The 19,249-nt window shown below is 37.2% G+C and overlaps 1 protein-coding gene and 1 long non-coding RNA gene across 2 annotated transcripts; both read right to left on the bottom strand.

Moving 5' to 3' along the window:
* Nucleotides 1-946: 946 nt before the first annotated feature.
* On the bottom strand, nucleotides 947-4,175 carry LOC308408809. Its single transcript, XR_013973844.1, has 3 exons — nucleotides 4,157-4,175; nucleotides 2,960-2,986; nucleotides 947-1,759 (listed from the first exon to the last, which is right to left on the bottom strand). It is a non-coding gene; the product is annotated as an uncharacterized lncRNA (long non-coding RNA).
* A 1,974-nt stretch (nucleotides 4,176-6,149) lies between these two features.
* Nucleotides 6,150-11,495, bottom strand: LOC308408756 (uncharacterized protein; the record flags this gene model as incomplete). The annotated part of the gene is made up of 5 exons (XM_080901167.1): nucleotides 6,150-6,167; nucleotides 9,005-9,163; nucleotides 10,002-10,148; nucleotides 10,306-10,374; nucleotides 11,037-11,495. The coding sequence occupies 5 exons, from the start codon at nucleotides 11,493-11,495 to the stop codon at nucleotides 6,150-6,152; spliced, it is 852 nt and encodes a 283-aa protein (XP_080757293.1).
* Nucleotides 11,496-19,249: the final 7,754 nt, after the last annotated feature.

Below are 19,249 nucleotides of genomic sequence, written 5' to 3'. Positions count from 1 at the left end.
GAAACACGCTGTTCACAAACCTCTTTCTGGCATCTGAATACACGGCATGGCCTTTGTCCAACACACGGTTGAGATCTGCTCTGGTAATGAATTCATCCTCGTGTAAGAATGACAGGAAAACCAAACTGTTCGCCATGCATTGCTGATTCCGGTACTTTCCATACTTAGCATTGGCCTGGCTTCGAGACGCACAGATGCTACTCACTCGTGGACAACTTTCACTGTTTGTAACCTGTACATGAGACGGTCCTGGAGCTTCTCCATCATGCTGCGTTTGCACAGTTAGCTGGGGTTCAGTCTGGATTACCTGCTGTACTTTAGCATTTGGCACAGATGATGAGCAAACACCTCTCTTTACCACATCTGCATAAGACACTGCGGCCGTCTGAACGCTGAGCTGCACTTCTGGACTGGGAATACTTGTAACAGACACCTTTACCTGCTCACCGGTCTGAGAAAGATTTACCTGTTCCTTCTGCTTTTGCCATCTAAGCTTCTGGGACTGTGACCTTTGACCTTTCCTTGGCATTTTGTGCAAGTACAAATTGGACCTTATATGTATTTATACACAAATGTATACAAAACTCAACCTGTAAACACTGAAAAACTCAAGTTTCTATTAAATGGATCAACTATACAAATGGTAAAGTGTTCTTATGACCGTTTAATTGATGTAAAAGGCTGGCTTAAATACAAACTCAATATAAAAGTTATTGAAAGATCCTTAAAAACGTTTTATTGTAGCTTTTTCAACAACTGTATATTATTACTTCTTTTTTTTAACCAGACTGGTTAATGAATAGGTCTATACTTCTGTGAAGTAATATGCAGAATAAATCTCAACAATCAATCAACAGGCTATAATAAAACTCTTAGCTTTGAAGTAGACTTTGTGTAAATCTTTGAGATATCTAAAATCTAAAGCAAATATAAGGAGCTGTGGTGGTGTGGTGATCAGATGACAGGCGATGAGGATTCTTCAGCTGGATGTTCTGCAGCAGTCAGGAAACAGGAAGTCTGGGTCCTCAGGGCAGCTTCTCAATGACAATTGTAACTCAATACTTACACTGAGTAATAGAAATGGGTTTGTCCTTAAATAATATTAGTATAAACTTACTGTAGTCAAATGTTATAGTCAGTGATACAGACTTGAAAAATGTATTTGAATCTAATTTAATATTTATGTAAATAGAGCAGTCTGAATGTATATATTACAAAATAACCAGATTGTCTTATTACAAATAAACCTTTAAGAGGTGTATATTTTATATAATTTATCAAAGCAATTGCACCTGTAAGCCAATCAATGTTTATTCCAAAGTGTAATGCAAAATTAAAATGACAAATGTAGGGCTGTGTAAGTAGTTTCTACTGTGAGTTCTACTGTACTGTAATTCTACTACTGTAATTTTAACTTTCTACTTGTGATTTCCAGAAAAATGACTGGATGTGAGAGAGTTTAACGACAGGAAAGATGGAGCAGTGAGAGCAGAGATCTCTCAGAATTCTGAATACAGACTGACAAAGTTCAGGTAACTTCAATTCCAAAAACTTAGATTCTGGTAAAACTGGATTTCAAGTCACAGGATTGCGTTTCAACTCAGGTTCAAGTTTGTCAAATTAGATAGAGCACATGGCGGAGAATGGATAGAAGATAGAATGGCTTGTCAAAAAAGATTGAGCAGGGAGAGGGAGAGTGATAGGACAGACTGAATTGCTTGTTAATGATAGAGGGAGAGGGTTTTCTGCAGCAGGTCACCTGTAAGACAGAAAGAAAGTGGAATTAGACACACTTCCAATAAACCTGGCTTTACCGTATTTTTCAGACTATAAGGCACATTTAAAAGCCTTTAATTTTCTCAAAAATAGACAGTGCACCTTATGTATGGTTGTGCTTACTGATTTTAAACCAATTCTATGTGGTACACGGGCACCACTTGATGTATTGTCGGAGCATGGATACCATAGTCAGCACCCTCGTAGAGTAATTCGTACTGTGCTTCAACATAATATGGTGTGTGTGTATAAGGGCCTGGCACCTGTTGAGAGCCATGCTTATGAAGCAGATTTCAAACTGATCAATCCACATTCATCAGTCCATAAATCCTGAAAAGTGAGTGTATTGTTCTGTATTTTATGTCTTACAACTGAACAATTTTGAGAGTTATTGTAAATTAGTTGAATAAAGTTTCACTTATCTGTTTTGTTTGGCTTAATGTGCCTTAGAATTTAGTGCGCCTTACAGTCCGAAAAATACAGAACACATATATCATTACACACTGAAGAGTCGTACAGTACATTATTAGATTCAACTGAATGAAAATGTTTATCATATGGTGGTGGAACATTTCTAAGGACATTTTTGCATTCTATTAACACAATAAAAACAAACACAGTCTGTAAACCAAGATATGGTGCTACAGTAACTTACTATAAACATTATATGGTCAAGCTAAACCCACACAATGAAGTCAGAGCAGACAGTTTCAGACCACCTGCTTTAAACACTTCACAGCACTCAACTCACATGATCCTAAATGCCCAAAGGTCTCAAATTCCCGTTTCTGTGTGTACTTACCTGGTTCAACAGTATATCATAATGTCTGGGGAGCCGTTAACATAAAAGTAAAAAATAATTTACTCAGTATGACTTTTGGCAAAATGAAAAATTTGGAGACAGATGACTCCTAAACAGCAGTTTCTACATTTTTCAGTCAAATATGGGGCATGTTTAATACACACTCCACTAAATCTACAATAAACTTAGCATGGCCGATATTAGGGCCTAATTAAAAATGTACTATGATGATAAGAGAGATCTGTAAGTCTGGAAATGTTTACACAGACTTTTCTACGATCTGATTATTCCCAAGAGCTGTGCTGACTCACTCCACTAAACTGAATGTCCTATAATGAGAAACATTTCCCAGCACTGTACCTCAGACAAACCTTTACTTACCAGACTGGAGACGATCAGATCAGCAGTCTAGAGAAAGGAAACAATTCATCAGATCACTGTTTGATGATTCAGACTGTTGAGCCTCTTCACACACAATCCAATTTACTGTGACATAAATTAACTAGTAAAATTCTTAATTTATTTAAGGCTTTATGAGCTTACTGTAGTCTAAAGAGGAGATAAATGAACTGCAGCGTCTCACATGGCTGTAGCAAGTGTAATAAAAGCATTCATTACTACAGAAATATAAAGAATAGCCACCAATATTTGTTGGCACAAGTGCAGGATATACCAAATATTTCCTACACAGAAGCTTTGTGGCTCCAACATTTTCTACAACAGGTCAGTACTACTAAAGTGTGAAAGCCAAAACTTTTAAAAATGTTAGATACAAAATAATTATATAAATCAGAAGCAACAGAAAACCTCGTCATGTCTGATATGAATATGTAAATCTTAAAATAGTTTTAAATATTGACATGTTACAATAGCAGAGGTGCACCATGTTTTGTAATTAAAATTAAATGTCTTAAATTTTTACACTAAAAAGTCCTTTCATTATACCTGTTGCTAGGAATATTTATGTATTTTGCAGTGTACCTTTTTGGCAACTTTTCTATAAAATTTTAAAACACATTATATTCACCAAATAAGTGATAAACTAATTAGACACACTGGCTGTAATGTACCTAACAATGTCCACTCACACCTCTGGTTCTCTTAGTTTTTCATTATTGCTTAACTGTACAAAATACTTCTACAGTGTTCTGACTTTAATGTAACACATCAGCAGAATTTGAGAGACAATATGAATCAATACCTGTGCAGCTCTTAAGTGTTTGAGCAACCACTTATACTGACTCCCCTAAAACACTTTCATTGTTTTGTCTGCTACTTAAATCCACAAACATAAGGAGAAAATGAACAACTGACATTTACCTATGTTTGGATTCAATAAGCCATAAGAAATTTAAATCATACATAAATGGGCTATTAAACTTCAGGGACATTTTCAGGGACAGTCAGAGGTCCTGTGTGAGGGCTTTGCTGCTACAGGTAATAAATCCTGACTTTGTGTTTTTGCCCATCAGTAAATGGAAACATATCACAAAAAGTCAAACTACTGTATGTAAGTTGCCAAATGTGCTACGCAATGCCAGGTTCATACTGCCTCAGTTACAATCACTGTTTACTTACCAGCAAAGGCAAAACCAAAGATCTCTTTCACTCTGTGTAACAAAAGACAAAGCACAAAAATACAGAATGAGACAACTCAAATCAGCATCACAGTCAATACTGCATCACTCTGTGTAGTCCAAAAGATTCAGTACACTTCTTTGTTTATCACAGCAACAAACAACTCACCTTTTTCTACACCTTATTAAAGATTACTGTCTTCATTAAGGTAAAATGTGGTTTCATCCATTTGTAATAAGCCACACACGTTTCTCAGTTATGTGATAGCTCTATTAGTTTGGTGCTATTAGATAACACAGTAGATTTAATAAGCAATGATTTGCTACACCTAGCTCTGCACACTTTATCAAATTCTGACATCACAATTTCAAAGCATGAACAATCATAAATGAAAGCTTGGATGATATTTTTGTAGGCTTCAACATTTGAGTTCGTCTGCATTCAAATTCTGCTTCCTAAAAATATTATCACCTGCACACAGTATCATTTAATATGCTGTTGTTTTAAATATCTACATATCATATTTATAATATTAATGGTGCACTGCTGCATTTTATTTATTTGAAGGTGGACTTTTTTATATTTCGTTAGTTTTTCACAAAGTGAGAAGTTAAACAGAGCTGCAGGTGTAGGTTTCATTTAAAAAAAAAAACAACCTGCACAAACAAGTGTTTGTTAAACAGTTCTTAAAAATTTAACTAAAAAACTAAAATTACCTAATTAAAAAAAAACTTCTTGTTAAGAGATGTTATTATTCTTATATTATGTGTTTCATCCTCACTCTCTCTCTCCCTTCTGTTAATTAACCCACAGCACAAAAACACACCGGTACAGGCACGTGACTCTTTTTCTCCCGGCTTTCAGTCAGAAGCTGTGTCCCAAAATGTCGGCTGCATCCTCTGGAGGCCGCATTTGAAGGCCGATTATGTCACAGCCAGTCGACGAAGGCTGTCTCAAATGCGGCCGACAAATGAGTCCTTCATTTCCCCGAATAAACTTTTAACATATTTTTAGGCGAGAAAGTAGCGGTGTAAATATCTGCTTGGTTTATCAAGACATCGCATATTTGCAAAAGTGTGCCGACGTTTTCAGAGGCTCGATGGCAAGCCGGGAGGGGGGTTCAGACCCCCGCTCTTTCGCTACTCAGGTTAAACATGATATACAAGTCACTCTGATAACTTAAAAATGTAATTGTTTGCCTTTTTCTGTGTTTTATTTGTTCTGGAGTAAATCGGTTTGGCTGAGATCAAAGTTATTAGATTATTAGATTAAATAAAGCTTTATTAATCAATCCGGTGGGTTCCTCCGGGATTTTCACACAGCTCAATAAACGTTAAACGGTCGAGAATTTACGCCAGTGTCCTGTTATATTTTAAATAGCAAGGAGCAGACGGCCGAGTTTATTAAACTCCAGCGAGACAGCGGTGACGCAAATCTGAAGGCTAGACCGTCCACTTTCACAGCCTTCTCGGTCCACGTAGACCGCGAAGGCTGGGTCCTCCGAAAGATGCAGCCGACGTTTTGGGACACAGCTAATGGCGGTAAAATGGCTCCTTTGAAGTTGCCGACCCTGCTGCTTCAGCAGCTAATCAGTGGTTCTAAAATGACGGCTTACAACCGAAAGAATGAGGCCGTTTTTAACTGACTGATTTGTGAAGAGAATTAACTTCAGCTTCCCTAACAGACTCAGAAACACTAACACACCGAATGAACCAAATACAACACAATAACTGTAATAAACAATCAAATGAACCATATTAATTTCACACTGGGCCTATAGCAGCTAGGCTAGGCGTTAGCACTTAGTGCTAGCATACCAAACACTCCTTTTAAATAGTAAAATTACAACGTTTCACTAAAAAAGCAGCCATTGTGTTACTTTAACATGACTTGTACTTCGACTGGCTTCATAAGTCACTAACAACAACTGGGTAAATCCCTCATACAGCTTATAGACATTTCATTTCAGAAAAGAGAGACAGAGAAGCAGCGCTTACCGGTGGGGATCGAGCTGAGAGTGGACGGAGATTCAGGAGTCAGGCAGAGACGTTAAAAAAAGAGGCATTCACGGGTAGTGGGAAACTCCGCAATTACACAAAATTGGCATGGAAAACGTGAAAAATATATGTAAATTTAAATATTATTATACTAGTTGCTAGTTGCTTTTTTTGCAACAAAAAGCAACTAGCAGAAATTTAATTCTATAAGTTTAATAAATGTTTCAAACAGGATTCTTTGAATTTGAAATAATGGTTAAAAGACATAAATAAACATAAGGTCATTATGTTAAAATGTACTTTATTATGATAGATTTATTTAACTGACTGCAGTAATAAGAACAGTCTTCTGCTGAACACCAACACCAAGGAGCTGGTGTTGGTGATCGCCTAAGCATCCTCACAGTAGGAGCTGCAGAGGTTCATCTCACTCCACTGCAGGACTCAAGAGGTTCAGGAGGTCCCTTAACCCCACTGCTATGAGACTTTTTAACAGCGACTCCTGATATGTTCATTGCACATTTGTTTCTTTTATTCTACTACATATTGGTTGTAATCATGAATTCTGAATTGCTTTAAAGCTGAAGCTGTCTGCTAAAACTAGCTGAAAAAGCTGAAAAGTTGCAGAAATTGTAAAAACTTTGCAGAAGCAAAGGAACTTTGCTAAAATGGAATAACTTAGCAGAACTGCAATATCTTAGAGGAAACATAATACTTGGCAGAAATACAATAGCATAGCAGAACTTAACAGAAATATTGTAACTTACCAGAAACATGATAACTTCTCAAAAATACAAGAATTTAGGAGAAATAGTATAAGATAACAGAAAGAATATATTTAGCCAAAAATACTTAAACATTACAGAAACATTATGATTTAGAAAAATAGTACAACATAGCAGGAATACTGTGATTTACCAGAAATACAATTATGGAGGACTAATACTTTAAAATGGGAGACATATTGATACACACACACATACACAGAGCCTAAAGGGAAGAGTACTTGTGCCATGGAGTCTTAACAAGAATGTGAGGTCCATATTAGAAAAGCTGGTAAAATCATAAAAGTTTGCAGAATTGTAATAAATGATGAATATGAATTACTGGTCTGTGACAGTGTATTAATTTGTAGGGAAAAAAACATGTTGACCAAGGTGGAATCGAACCCACGATCTTTGGCTTGCAGACCCATGTCATTACCAACTGCGCCACTGGGAACGCGAGGAGCCATTTTGAAAAACAGGGTAATGAGGAGTCAGAATTAGATCGCGGCGAGAGGCGAAAAACGCCGTTTTTTGGAGTTACAAAACGTTGTGTAACTCAAAACCTAGGTGGACTAGAAGCATAATTCTTGTACTACTGATCAGGCACCTTACTCCAGGAAGACAGAGGGCTGCAAGCCTGTCATCGTTTCCAGTGTGGCTTTGTATTCTTGGGGTAGCACATCTGTGCTTAGACTGCTCTAATATATATATAGATAATGGGTCAGACATATAGTTTGACCCATTAAGTCTATTTGAAAAGTTTATGAAGTTCATGAAGATCACATCCAGTCAGATGTGTTTCTGTTTATCATTTTATGAGGTCACACAGCTGATATGAGTTTTGATCACACTGGAACCATAACATTCATGTTAATGAGTCTACTGTTTCCAGCTACTTTATGATAAATTTTATCCCGGTCACAGCACTATGTTAAAAGCTGTAAGAGGTAAAGTTAACCCAATTAATACCTGATCATAAATCACTCTCTAACACAGGGCAGTGATTATTTTTCAATGTAATTTATTCCACAGCAATGTTCTTTATTTGATCCCTGTTTCTTTAAATATGTGCATCAATTGTTCAGCTGTGTGACTCTCCACACCTGAAATATATCACAATGTGAACTTCATTTCAACAATATTCTGTAGTTTATCATCAAATCAGGAAAGCTATACTAAAACTAAACTAAATGAAAAAAATAAGCTCTTGGGAGTTTTAATGTAGTTGTAATGTTGTTTATCCTTGCCATACGGGATGTGCACAAAACTCCAGCAAATCAAAGAATATATTTTGTCTCTCATTTCCTGTTTATATATGCATATATTTTTGCAGTTAATAGCCTATCATGTGTCTGCGCATCTTAGGGCCATAAATGTAAACATGACAAACAAGGATGTATTCACAATTCCAACGGATGCTTCAATTGTTTGTATAGATTTTGGATTAATTTGTAATGTAATTAATGTAAATTAATGTAACTATGTAAAAATCGTGTTTCTGTTCTGTGTCCTGTTCTGTTTGTATATCTGTGTGTGTGTGTGTTTTCTTTTTTTCTGTACTGCTGATACAACCAAATTTCCCCTTGTGGGACAATTAAAGGATTATTCTATTCTATTCTATTCTCATTGATATCATGTCTACCCAAAAATCTCAAGTTCATCATTTTGCGCTTCCACAATTATTTGAATAAAAAATTAAAAGAGCAGGAATGTTAAAATGAATATTTATTAGATTTTCAAAACAGTTAATTATGGTACAGGGCTAGATTCTAATGAACAGTCTGTACTTTATAATAAAAAACAAACAGAATAATTATTTTATATACCTGTGTATATAAATTTACACAAAGGTCTTCATCTTAATATATACTTTATAATAAAAATAAAAGCATATACAATATACAATTATAAATACATAGAAAATAAGAACTTCATTGTTTTTAATTTATGAAATATAACATTTTATATTTTTGAACAAACAAACAAGTAACAAACAAAGGAACAAATGAATACATTTTTTAAATTATTCACAGTGGGGTTTTTTTAATCTGCATAATTTGCTTCCCCTTAATTTGAATTTTTACCCTGACCGCTGCCTCCTCAAGTTCATTATCAAATGGGGTCCAGAGCTCACTGTCGATGAAGAGGCTCTGCCCATCATCCAGAAGAACCTCAAGCTGATTTGGCTTGTCACTCATGGCCACACCAATGATGAGGACCTCCTCTCTGTCCTCTACTTTTGTCTGTTGACAAAGCATAAGCACATATTTAGCCCTCCAAACATTCCCTTTTTTTATCCAAAAAGAAAATCTATGGTCATCATGTGGTTTAAGTAAGTCACCAAGACATACACATTATGTTTATACGTTTATATGTATGTGTTACATTATGCATTATATGATGCATGATCAATCATGCAGGTAATTAAATCCCAAAGACGTCTTGGGATTATGTTCATCTGGACATCTACACTCAACAAAAATATAAACGTAACACCTTTGTTTTTGCTCCCATTCCCCATGGGATGGACGCAGAGACCTAAAATTCATTCCAGATACACAATATAACCATCCCTCCCAAACAGTGGTCACAAATCAGTCCAAATGTGTGGTAGTGGGCACATCTGCTATATTGAGATAATCCATCCCACCTCACAGGTGTGCCACATCAGGATGCTGATCTGACATCATGAGTAGTGCACAGGTGTACCTCAGACTGCCCACAACAAAAGGCACTACTCATGATGTCAGATCAGCATCCTGAGGGAGGGATGGTTATATTGTGTATCTGGAATGAATTTTAGGTCTCTACGTCCATCCCATGGGGAATGGGAGCAGTAACAAAGGTGTTGCGTTTATATTTTTGTTGAGTGTATATATGTGTGTGTGTGTGTGTGTGTGTGTGTGTGTGTGTGTGTGTGTGTGTGTGTGTGTGTATAAGATAATTTGATATAAATATATATATAATATTATTTCATATTTTGACCCAGACTGAAAGAATATGTAGTTACATTTCAAAACCTAGTTCTAAACATTTGTTGTTGCTGTGAAATATTGGTACAAAGGTTTAGCTTCTTCATACCTCAACCTTCGTATAACTAGTGCTGTGCAGCTGTGGCCCATATGCGGTGTGGTTCAGCTTCATGTGGGAGAGGTTAATCTGGTCTCCCACATTAAAGGTGTGAATTCCTGCCTCCCTCCAGAGGCAGACTGATACGGTGTAACCATCCTGAAATCACAAATATGACAGAATTATAGATTTATTAATTAAATAATCCAAAATCCAGTAACTAGAAAAAGAAAGCCCACTGCTCATGTACCAGCAATGTCAAATTTGTCACATTAGTTTAACCAATTTCAATATAAAACTAAAATTGCATCATTACCTCCTTTAGCTGGAGATTTCGCAAGGGAACGTGCTGTTTTCCTGACACTACGTCCTTTACTGCAGAAAACTGAAAAGTAAATTGAAATAAAATATCAGTAATAGTTAGTGTATTGATATGTGGTAGGTTTTTATTTCTTCAGTAAGATTTTTAGATTATATTATTGCTGTTATTAAGTATTCTTCATTGAACTTATCAGGATGTTTTTCATAATTATTAAACAGCTTGAAGGAAATCTTTCTACAAACAATACATTTGTAACTTAGTTGGATTCTTAAGTGACAGCAACATAAATGAAAAGTTTGCCAGTTTCCAAATTCTAGTTGGTGTCCATTATGCCCAATTCAGGGTAATTTTGCCAGTTTCCATTGTATCTGCTTTTATTTTTATTATAAAGTATAGGTAAATTAAGATGAAGACCTTTGTATAAATTTATATACACAGGTATATAAAATAATTATTCTGTTTGTTTTTTATTATCAAGTAGAGACTGTTCATTAGAATCTAGCCCTTACAATACAAATGTATGTAGACACAATGCAAATTGGCTGCATAAATACCAGAAACGGTCTTAGGAAAATATTTTTAAAAAATTGTGCTTAACAATCTTAACAGAATTTAGTCTCTGCTTGACAGCAAAAATTATTTTTAACTGTAAAAAAATACACGCAATAATGGGTTATTTGGAAACCTAAAGCCATGTAAATTCTGATGGAACCACAAATACTTACCTCCACCACCTCCCCTTGGACTGTGATGAGCCCGCCATTTGTCGAGCTCATCTTCAGAGGTGTCAGTGGAGCAGGAGGATGTAGAAGGCACTCTGCTTCGGTGAAACGATCCTCACTAACAGTTAAGTTTGCAGCCCTAAAAAATTGGGTTCGTGCAGTTATGTTTATATTGTATGGTGGGGCCGTGCCCCTGAGTTCATACCCCCTCATTATGTAGCACCGCCCCTGCTGGATTTTAGAGGAAAATTCCTCAAATAGTGTGACCTTGGTCACAGTCTCGGTATCTGTGATGGCTGCCACAGTGTTCTTTTTGGTGATAAGGGGTGTAGCTGTCCCATCTTGGAAGCGCCAGCTAGTGACCCTCAGCTGGTCGCATGATCTTAACACTTTGAAGTGCAGTGGGGGTGGCCGGAAATACGGCGTGTCAGGGCAAGTATTTAAAAGCTTCATCAAAGCCATTCTGAAAAAAAGGCAACACAAAAATTATTAAGAAGTTAATACATTTCTGTTACAACCAAGGGTCATATAATATGGTAACACCTGTAGATTTTGTGCAGTCTCTTTGCTTTCTGATGTCAAACAAAAGTCAAAAATACCTTTCTGAGGTTCCCGCTTAAAAATGACAGGCCAAAAAACCCAGGCCTGTCTAAAAGTATTTTTCTGATATTAAATACAATGTTGGTTTTAAAATAAAGCTAACAGTTCTAAGATTTCATTGAATTAATGCAAATATTACAGCAAAGAGAGTTGGTCAAAGTAACTGAAGACTGAACACATACTCATAGAACCAATGAGATGTTTTTTCTTAACCAATTTTTATTCATTTATTTTTTGTATTTTCTAGCATATAATGTCCTTTGAAAATATGCTGGCAATACACTCCAGAAAATAAGGAATCATCACATCAATATTATCTGTGCAAAGATTGATGCTGCTGAAGTGAAACACAGTGAAACAACAGTTTTAGTTAAGACAAAGCTAGGTATTCATAATTTGTGAATAGCTTCTTTGGCTCTAAATTTGTGAACAAGAAATGATTTAACTTTATTTAAATGCCTAAAATATTTGTTGTTTGTTGGAGATCCCCCTCCACGAACGTAATGCACTTGCATAGTTCCTGTGGCTGTGGCTCTTTCTATTGGTCCCCCTTGTTAATCATTTGAGCCAATAGAATGACAGTAATCTAGCACGCTTTCATGTCAGTCACAACCTCTATAACCGCGCAGAAAATGGCCTTTTTTTGATGAGTAATGGCTCTGAGGCATTGTGGGAAATGAAGTTATTCAAAATATGGTTTCCATTAGGTTTTTGTTTAAGTCTTTTAGCCTAACTCCTATTGGTTATTCAGTTTTTGTATAGCTTAATTGAGAAAGTTCTAGAAAGTGTTGTTGCCAGGGCAGACTGCCAGCCTTAAGCAAAGTTAGAGACTCACAGCTCAAACTTAACATCTTAAAGTTTATAAAACTGTTATAGATCTTGAAGATTTGTCAAATTCGTTAAGATCTTAACCCTCACGTGATACTTTAAAAAACTTACGTTCATCACCCTAGGGACCGTTTTCTGCCACGCCCGAAAAAGTGCTATAAAAAATTTATATATTAAATATAAGGCACAAAACGGTCCCTAGGGTGTTGAGTGTGAGTATTTTTGCTGCTAAGCCGTGTTAGGCTGATGTAAGAAAATCAGACTGAAAATTTGAAGATTTTACAAAAACGAAACCGGCTGGCAAGTTTGGCTATGTTACACCCAACACAGCGGAAATGGCGTTCATACGAATGAAAAAAGTGGCACAAAAAGAGCCCAGTATGACGTGAGGGTTAATAAAATGATCAGCGTTCTGCTCTACCAGGTGTAACAATTGAGTTTAACATCCAGGCATCCATAAAAACGGACATTTAACGGAGTTAGAAGTCGGATACTTACGTTTTATGAAGTTTTTGAGAAGAGTAAAAGCCGTCTGTGTCCCTCGAAGTATCGTAGAAAGATTCGGAAAGATCAAATAAGGTTTCCCGCCGGTCTTTAACTTGTGACGTAATCTGTTGTCACCCGCTCTGATTGGCTAACTACGATTGTGTTTCGTGATTGGACTGCCTTGTAATGAGTTTATGTTATCACTGTTTTGGGTTATTTTTGTTTGTTAACTCGTCTAATTTTAATTATGGAATTATCATTACTATTTGTGTTTGTTTTGATTAAAATGGTGGCATGCTCCCACCATTTTATCAGGCCACGAATCAAAACAAACACACTCGTTTGGACGGAAGATACAAACCGTACTTAAAAGCAGCTCAAAACAAAAAAAACTTTATAGACTCAGATTGTGTCGGATGCGAAGAGACGGTACTTGCAAAAAATAGCGTGCATTGGAAATGTGGACCCGTATGAAAAAACGGCAGTGGAGCAGAAACCCCGAAGCCTGATATATTTCTGTACCTGTGGAGTCAGCGCATACACAGCGAACCATTTCGCAATTATAAATGTCTGGAGGCGCACATCCGATTAACCAATGGTTGGTTACAAGATTTGGCTATTTTTAGACTCCACGTTGTGAATACCTCATCATTCAAACAAAGGTAAGTCAGCTTGAGTACTGCCAGTAAAATGCGTTTGATTTCCCTCCGAACATTCAGATTAGTGCAGCATAAATTCATTCATGAGGGGAAATTACAGTGGGAACATGTTGAGGCTCTGTTAGATGGATAACATAGTGAGTTCAGTGCACTGATATGACCATTGTCCTGAAGGATTTAGTCATTCTCTATGGTTAAAGAAATTGCACTAATGAATCCATATTTATTATATGTAATTCTAATTACACGTCTTGCTTCCGTGTTTGTGTGCTGTGTAACTAAAATACATTTTTTATTTTAGTTTTATATATTGATTAATGACCTGCAGATTTGATCATCACTTAAGTTGAACTTTATGTGTTGTCTTATAAATCATACACAAAATGCCACATTGAAAAAAGGTTTTATTATCATTTTGACACTTGAATTAAATTTATTTCCAGAAATAACTTTTAAAATTGAATATCAGTTACCTGTATTCTAGCGCTATTTATTAAAATTACATTTTAATAAAGGTATGCTATTTGGGTACTCTGTCGGACACTGAGAAAGGTCAGAGAAATTATACTCTGAGAGACTTGGTAAACAATGCATGCATGGTTGTTCAGTTCAGTTCAGTGTTGCTGTTTGTCTACTTGTAAAAAGATAAATTCACAGAATTATAAATGACTCTGACTAACTCGAGCTTCATTTTGAGTGCCATCATCTAGCCCTCTTTGTACCTGGTGGATGTCACAGGCCTCTGCCTCTCAATTATTGTATAGCCATTGTGTGTAAGACTGCCTCTCTGCTGGGCAGACACTGTGCGACTTTTTTCGGCCCGATTTTGGCCTGCCTCGTGCATCGTGTAGTATACGTGGGGTAACGAGAAGCGATTAACACCTCACGACCAGCTCCCGATCATCAATCGCTTGGTCCTGCCTCAGGACTGTCCTGAGGGTGTCACCGCAGCTTCTCACACTTCGCACGCGCAAACACAAATGTCAGCGAAAAAGACGGAGCAGCACGGCAGTGCAGCGTGTGATCTGGACACAAGCGATGGAGGCACAACTTGTAGAACTTTGGAAAGCTCACCCGAGTCTTTTCGATGTGGCCTCACAAAATTATCACGACCACAACAACCGTGAAAATAGTTGGATAGACATTGCTGCTCAATCACAGCTGCCTGACGTTTTTCATTAGCAATTTAGCAAAGTTGATGGCGGTGGTGTGTCTGTGTGAGTGAAAGACAGACAGGGAGAGCGACAGATTTTCTGTTATAACCTTCATTTTATGGACGCACAGTGTGAGCACTCAGGTCGCATCAGAGCATCGGGCGGTATAGTGTGAGACCTGCATCATGACCTATGAACTTCTAACCCATAGGTGTCAAACTCTGCCCCGCGGGCCAAATTTGTCCCGCAGCCTAATTACATTTGGCCCGCGAAGCCATACCAAATTACTATTAGAGCTGGCCTACTGGTATTATCCAGCTTATATATATATTGTTTAGTATTAAACTTTGCTTGTTCCATATTCAGTTTTTCAGCAAAACTTGTTTGAGTCCATAAGAACAGATTCATTCTTAAATCTGGAGGAAGATTTTTTTTTTTCAATGAATATTAATGTTAGCCCGCGACCTTGTTCCAGTTTTGAATTTTGGCCCACTGTGTATTTGAGTTTGACACCCCTGCTCTAACCCCTGCGAGTCAATCGTACAGTTTGAGCAGGAGCTGAATCGCGCGACTGACAAAATCACACAGTATGAGCCTTGCTCTTTCAATCAGAAATGAAGCTGCAGGTTGTCTCTTCACACCTACACCGAGACAGAGCAACCGTGAGACAAACCCAAACAGCACTGAGATTCATATTAAGGCCTCACCCTTTAATGTTCTTTTCTAACCTGCAATAAATAATATGTTATATGCTTGTTTGATAAGTTTTTTTTTTTTTAATATTTGTTATTGCTTTTTTTTCAGGGGTTGGAACCTATGGAACGCCAGGACAGCCATAATGAATTAATTAAATACGCCATTAAATAATTAATTAAATGTGTCAATAATTAATTAAATGTGTCAATAATTAACTAAATAGTTATGACACATGTAATTAATTAATTATTGACACATTTAATTAATTATTTATGTATTTCACATTTTAATTAATTATTGACACATTTAATTAATTATTGACACATTTAATTAATTATTTAATGATATATTTATTTATTTCATTTTGGCAGTCCTGACGCCTGGCTCTCGTCATGAAATAATTTTATCTGTCAGCCTCACCCTGTGTACCGGGGCCTGCGCTTTGTCGGTGGGATTGCTTGCGAGGCGAGCGGGTCTATCCCACGCTTTGCCGTGAGACTGGGCAGACATCTCCGAAATCATCGAAACACTTTTGCAAAGAGGCTGTATCTTGACATAGACCCGCTCGCCTCGCAAGCAATCCCCAATTAATTATTGACACATTTAATTAATTATTTAATGGCGTATTTAATTAATTCATTATGGCTGTCCTGGCGTTCCATAGGTTCCAACCCCTGAAAAAAAAGCAATAACAAATATTTAAAAAAAAAAAACTTATCAAACAAGCATATAACATATTATTTATTGCAGGTTAGAAAAGAACATTAAAGGGTGAGGCCTTAATATGAATCTCAGTGCTGTTTGGGTTTGTCTCACGGTTGCTCTGTCTCGGTGTAGGTGTGAAGAGACAACCTGCAGCTTCATTTCTGATTGAAAGAGCAAGGCTCATACCGAAATCATCGAAACACTTTTGCAAAGAGGCTGTATCTTGACATAGACCCGCTCGCCTCGCAAGCAATCCCACCGACAAAGCGCAGGCCCCGGTACACAGCTGTAGTAACCCCCGCTGACTTCTTTTACTGAGGTTATATTTATCGATGTTTTATTTCCTGATGTTCTTATGTGTCCTACGTGTTTCAGTCGCCAATTCTGAATTATAACTAACATTAAAAACATGTTTAAGGAGGAGAGAGAGCAAATAAATCTGTTTAACATCTGATCTTTGGGTTTTTGTTCAGTAATCAGCGTGACCTGTGTATAAACGCATAAAAGAGATAACGTTGGTGTTTCCGTCATGTAGTAACTGCTGGCTTTAACTGTACAAAGGTTGTTCGACACTATGAAACACATACAGACTTCATGATGTTCGGCTAATATTTTTATTGTGAATATTAATCATGCTGACCTCGCTCTGTACACCACGCAGCGAGGTCAGCATATCCACGATATCCTCAGCTCCATGAGTTAACACAAAGTTTCCCAGCTGACTATCTAACTGCCAACTATTCCAGAGACGTGAAAATATACAGCATAAAGAAAAGTGTAAGAGACTCAGCAGCAGATTAGAATAACAGTTATACATTTAATAAATCGCCAAATGAATCCAAGAAACGAGCAAACCTGTTCCGACAATTTGAATTTGTATTCCCTCAGCTGCAGACTCGCTGCTGTTTAAATGTTTGAAAAGGAAGATTAGATATAAAAAAAACGTCAAACATAGACTCAGTCTGCCTTCACATTTGATATGAGGCCAGCACGTATAGTGGCCTCAGCAGGCTATTACTGAAATACACATGCTATATCTTAAACTATGATATAAACAGGGAGGTCCTATTAACATGTTTAGTTTTAAAGGACACCTTCCTGCCTTTAGTCTCATTCATGAGCAGTATTAGTTTTCTTCTAACATCCAGAAGTCTGCACGATGTGTTTCATAGTTTGTAACAAGCCTTTGACAGGTAAACATAACATGACCGAAAAAGCAAAAAAAAAGAAAAAAAAAAGAGAGAGAGTGTTGACATAAGAAGAGAAAATTCTCTCAATTATGGAGACAGACAAATGGTTCATTTATGTTTGATGTGTGTTTATTCCTCCCTAAATATCGTCGGTGAAGTTCGCCATGCACGTCAGATTTTCCTGCGCATTTTTATACCTCTGCCAACAGAGAGAGAGAAAAAATCACATTCTAACAGACAGCTGGTGCTTAGAATACAGTTGAATAACTATTAAAAAACAGATGATATTTAGATGATAGTTCAGTCTAACACATGTGCCAGTGAACCATTAAACGTCTGTGAAACTATGCAGTTATGAAACGTAACTTTAACCTCAGCCAAACCGATTTGCTCAGTTGTAAATAAAACAGCGAAGTAAACGTGACCCGACAGACAGAACCTGAGTGAATGAAGTCCAGCGTTTAACCACTGAGAGCTAAAACTCAGCTGAGGTTTGAAAGCTGTGTGCCGGTGATTGGACATCAGCCGCTGATAAAGCTGGCTCGCCTATAAAGTGCTCTGTAAGGAAACGAGCTCCAGCAGCTCTGCGCTCGGGGAAAACACTATATTTACTTATCTTGTGCAGAAAAATGCGCTGACATTGCGTTATATCGAGCACCGGCTGCCCAGTTAAACTGTGACTATCACCAGGTAACGTAGGCGTGTTTCTTGAATTAGCAGCAGGTGTTAAACAGCTGACAGATGAGGAGGAGGATGCATGCAGGTAAACTGAGGGTCTGTTGAGCTGATCGCTGGTTTCGTGAGAAAAATGTCAGCTCGTTCTTTATGTTACAGAAGCACAGAGACACAAGACCAGGCGGAAAGAGACGATCGTTCGGTGAAAATGAGAATCTGCGAATGCAACATGTGGAACACGGAGAGTGGAATATGTAAACAAACCGGTTAACGTAACCCCCTCGGTGCGCTCTGCATGCTAACTGTTAGCAGAGCTAGTGAAATCTCTGAAAACATCTGAGCACTTTTGCAAACATGTTCTATGTTGACAACCTGACCAGACATACGTCGCGACATTCGCGGCTAAAACACTGTTAAAAGTGTAGCTGGTGACAGAAAAACGGGGTATTTTAAAACTACACCACCACCATTGCTGCTTGTGATTTGATCTGCATTCTGGGATAACTGGCTGCCCCAAGTCTACACAGGTAATCGATTTTCTAGGATCGACCTGTTTTGACTTACTTTGCACGGCAACCAATCAAATGTTAGAGAAGCTGCAGGCTCAATCAAGTCATGGAAGGAGGAATCAGGTGAGATAGTAAGCTGCTGTTATATACAATATTAGTGTACAACAGTCAGGTAACATGCTCCAAGCACAATAGAAAGTGCAATGTTTAAATATAATTAATATAATTATATATACATCCTACAGCAGCTATTCACAAAAGTAAAGACAATAAACATAAACAGTAAAACTTGTAAACAGACCAAAAACTGTCAGATATTGATAATCCAGTTAAAAGTGATTTAAGTGATGAATAAAGTGCTCTAACTTTAAGTGCTCAGGTGCAAAACTATTGTGTGCGGGGTAGTTTTTAAGTGTATATATTGTTGTTGTTGTTGTTATTATTATTATTATTATTATTGTCATTATTACACAGATGACTTTCACAGTGCCTCATTTTACCCTCATATTATTATGTGAGGCATTTAACAGAAATAAACTGTACAACGACTTGGCTGGTGACCCACTTCACATCTCCTTGCTAAACACTGGAGAATCATGCAAAGACTTTGATGTAATAGATTGACCTCTAACAGCAACCATGGGCATCAGTGATGAGAAAACCTGTGTTGAGACAGCATTGGTGAGTGTGCTTTGTTACCAGCAGCCCAAATTA

The sequence above is a fragment of the Rhamphochromis sp. 'chilingali' genome (genome assembly GCF_963969265.1).
Source record: "Rhamphochromis sp. 'chilingali' genome assembly, chromosome: 13".
Classification (NCBI taxonomy): Eukaryota; Metazoa; Chordata; class Actinopteri; order Cichliformes; family Cichlidae; genus Rhamphochromis; species Rhamphochromis sp. 'chilingali'.
The sequence above is the reverse complement of the archived record's forward strand: the minus strand, read 5'-3'. Positions and strand labels throughout refer to the sequence as shown.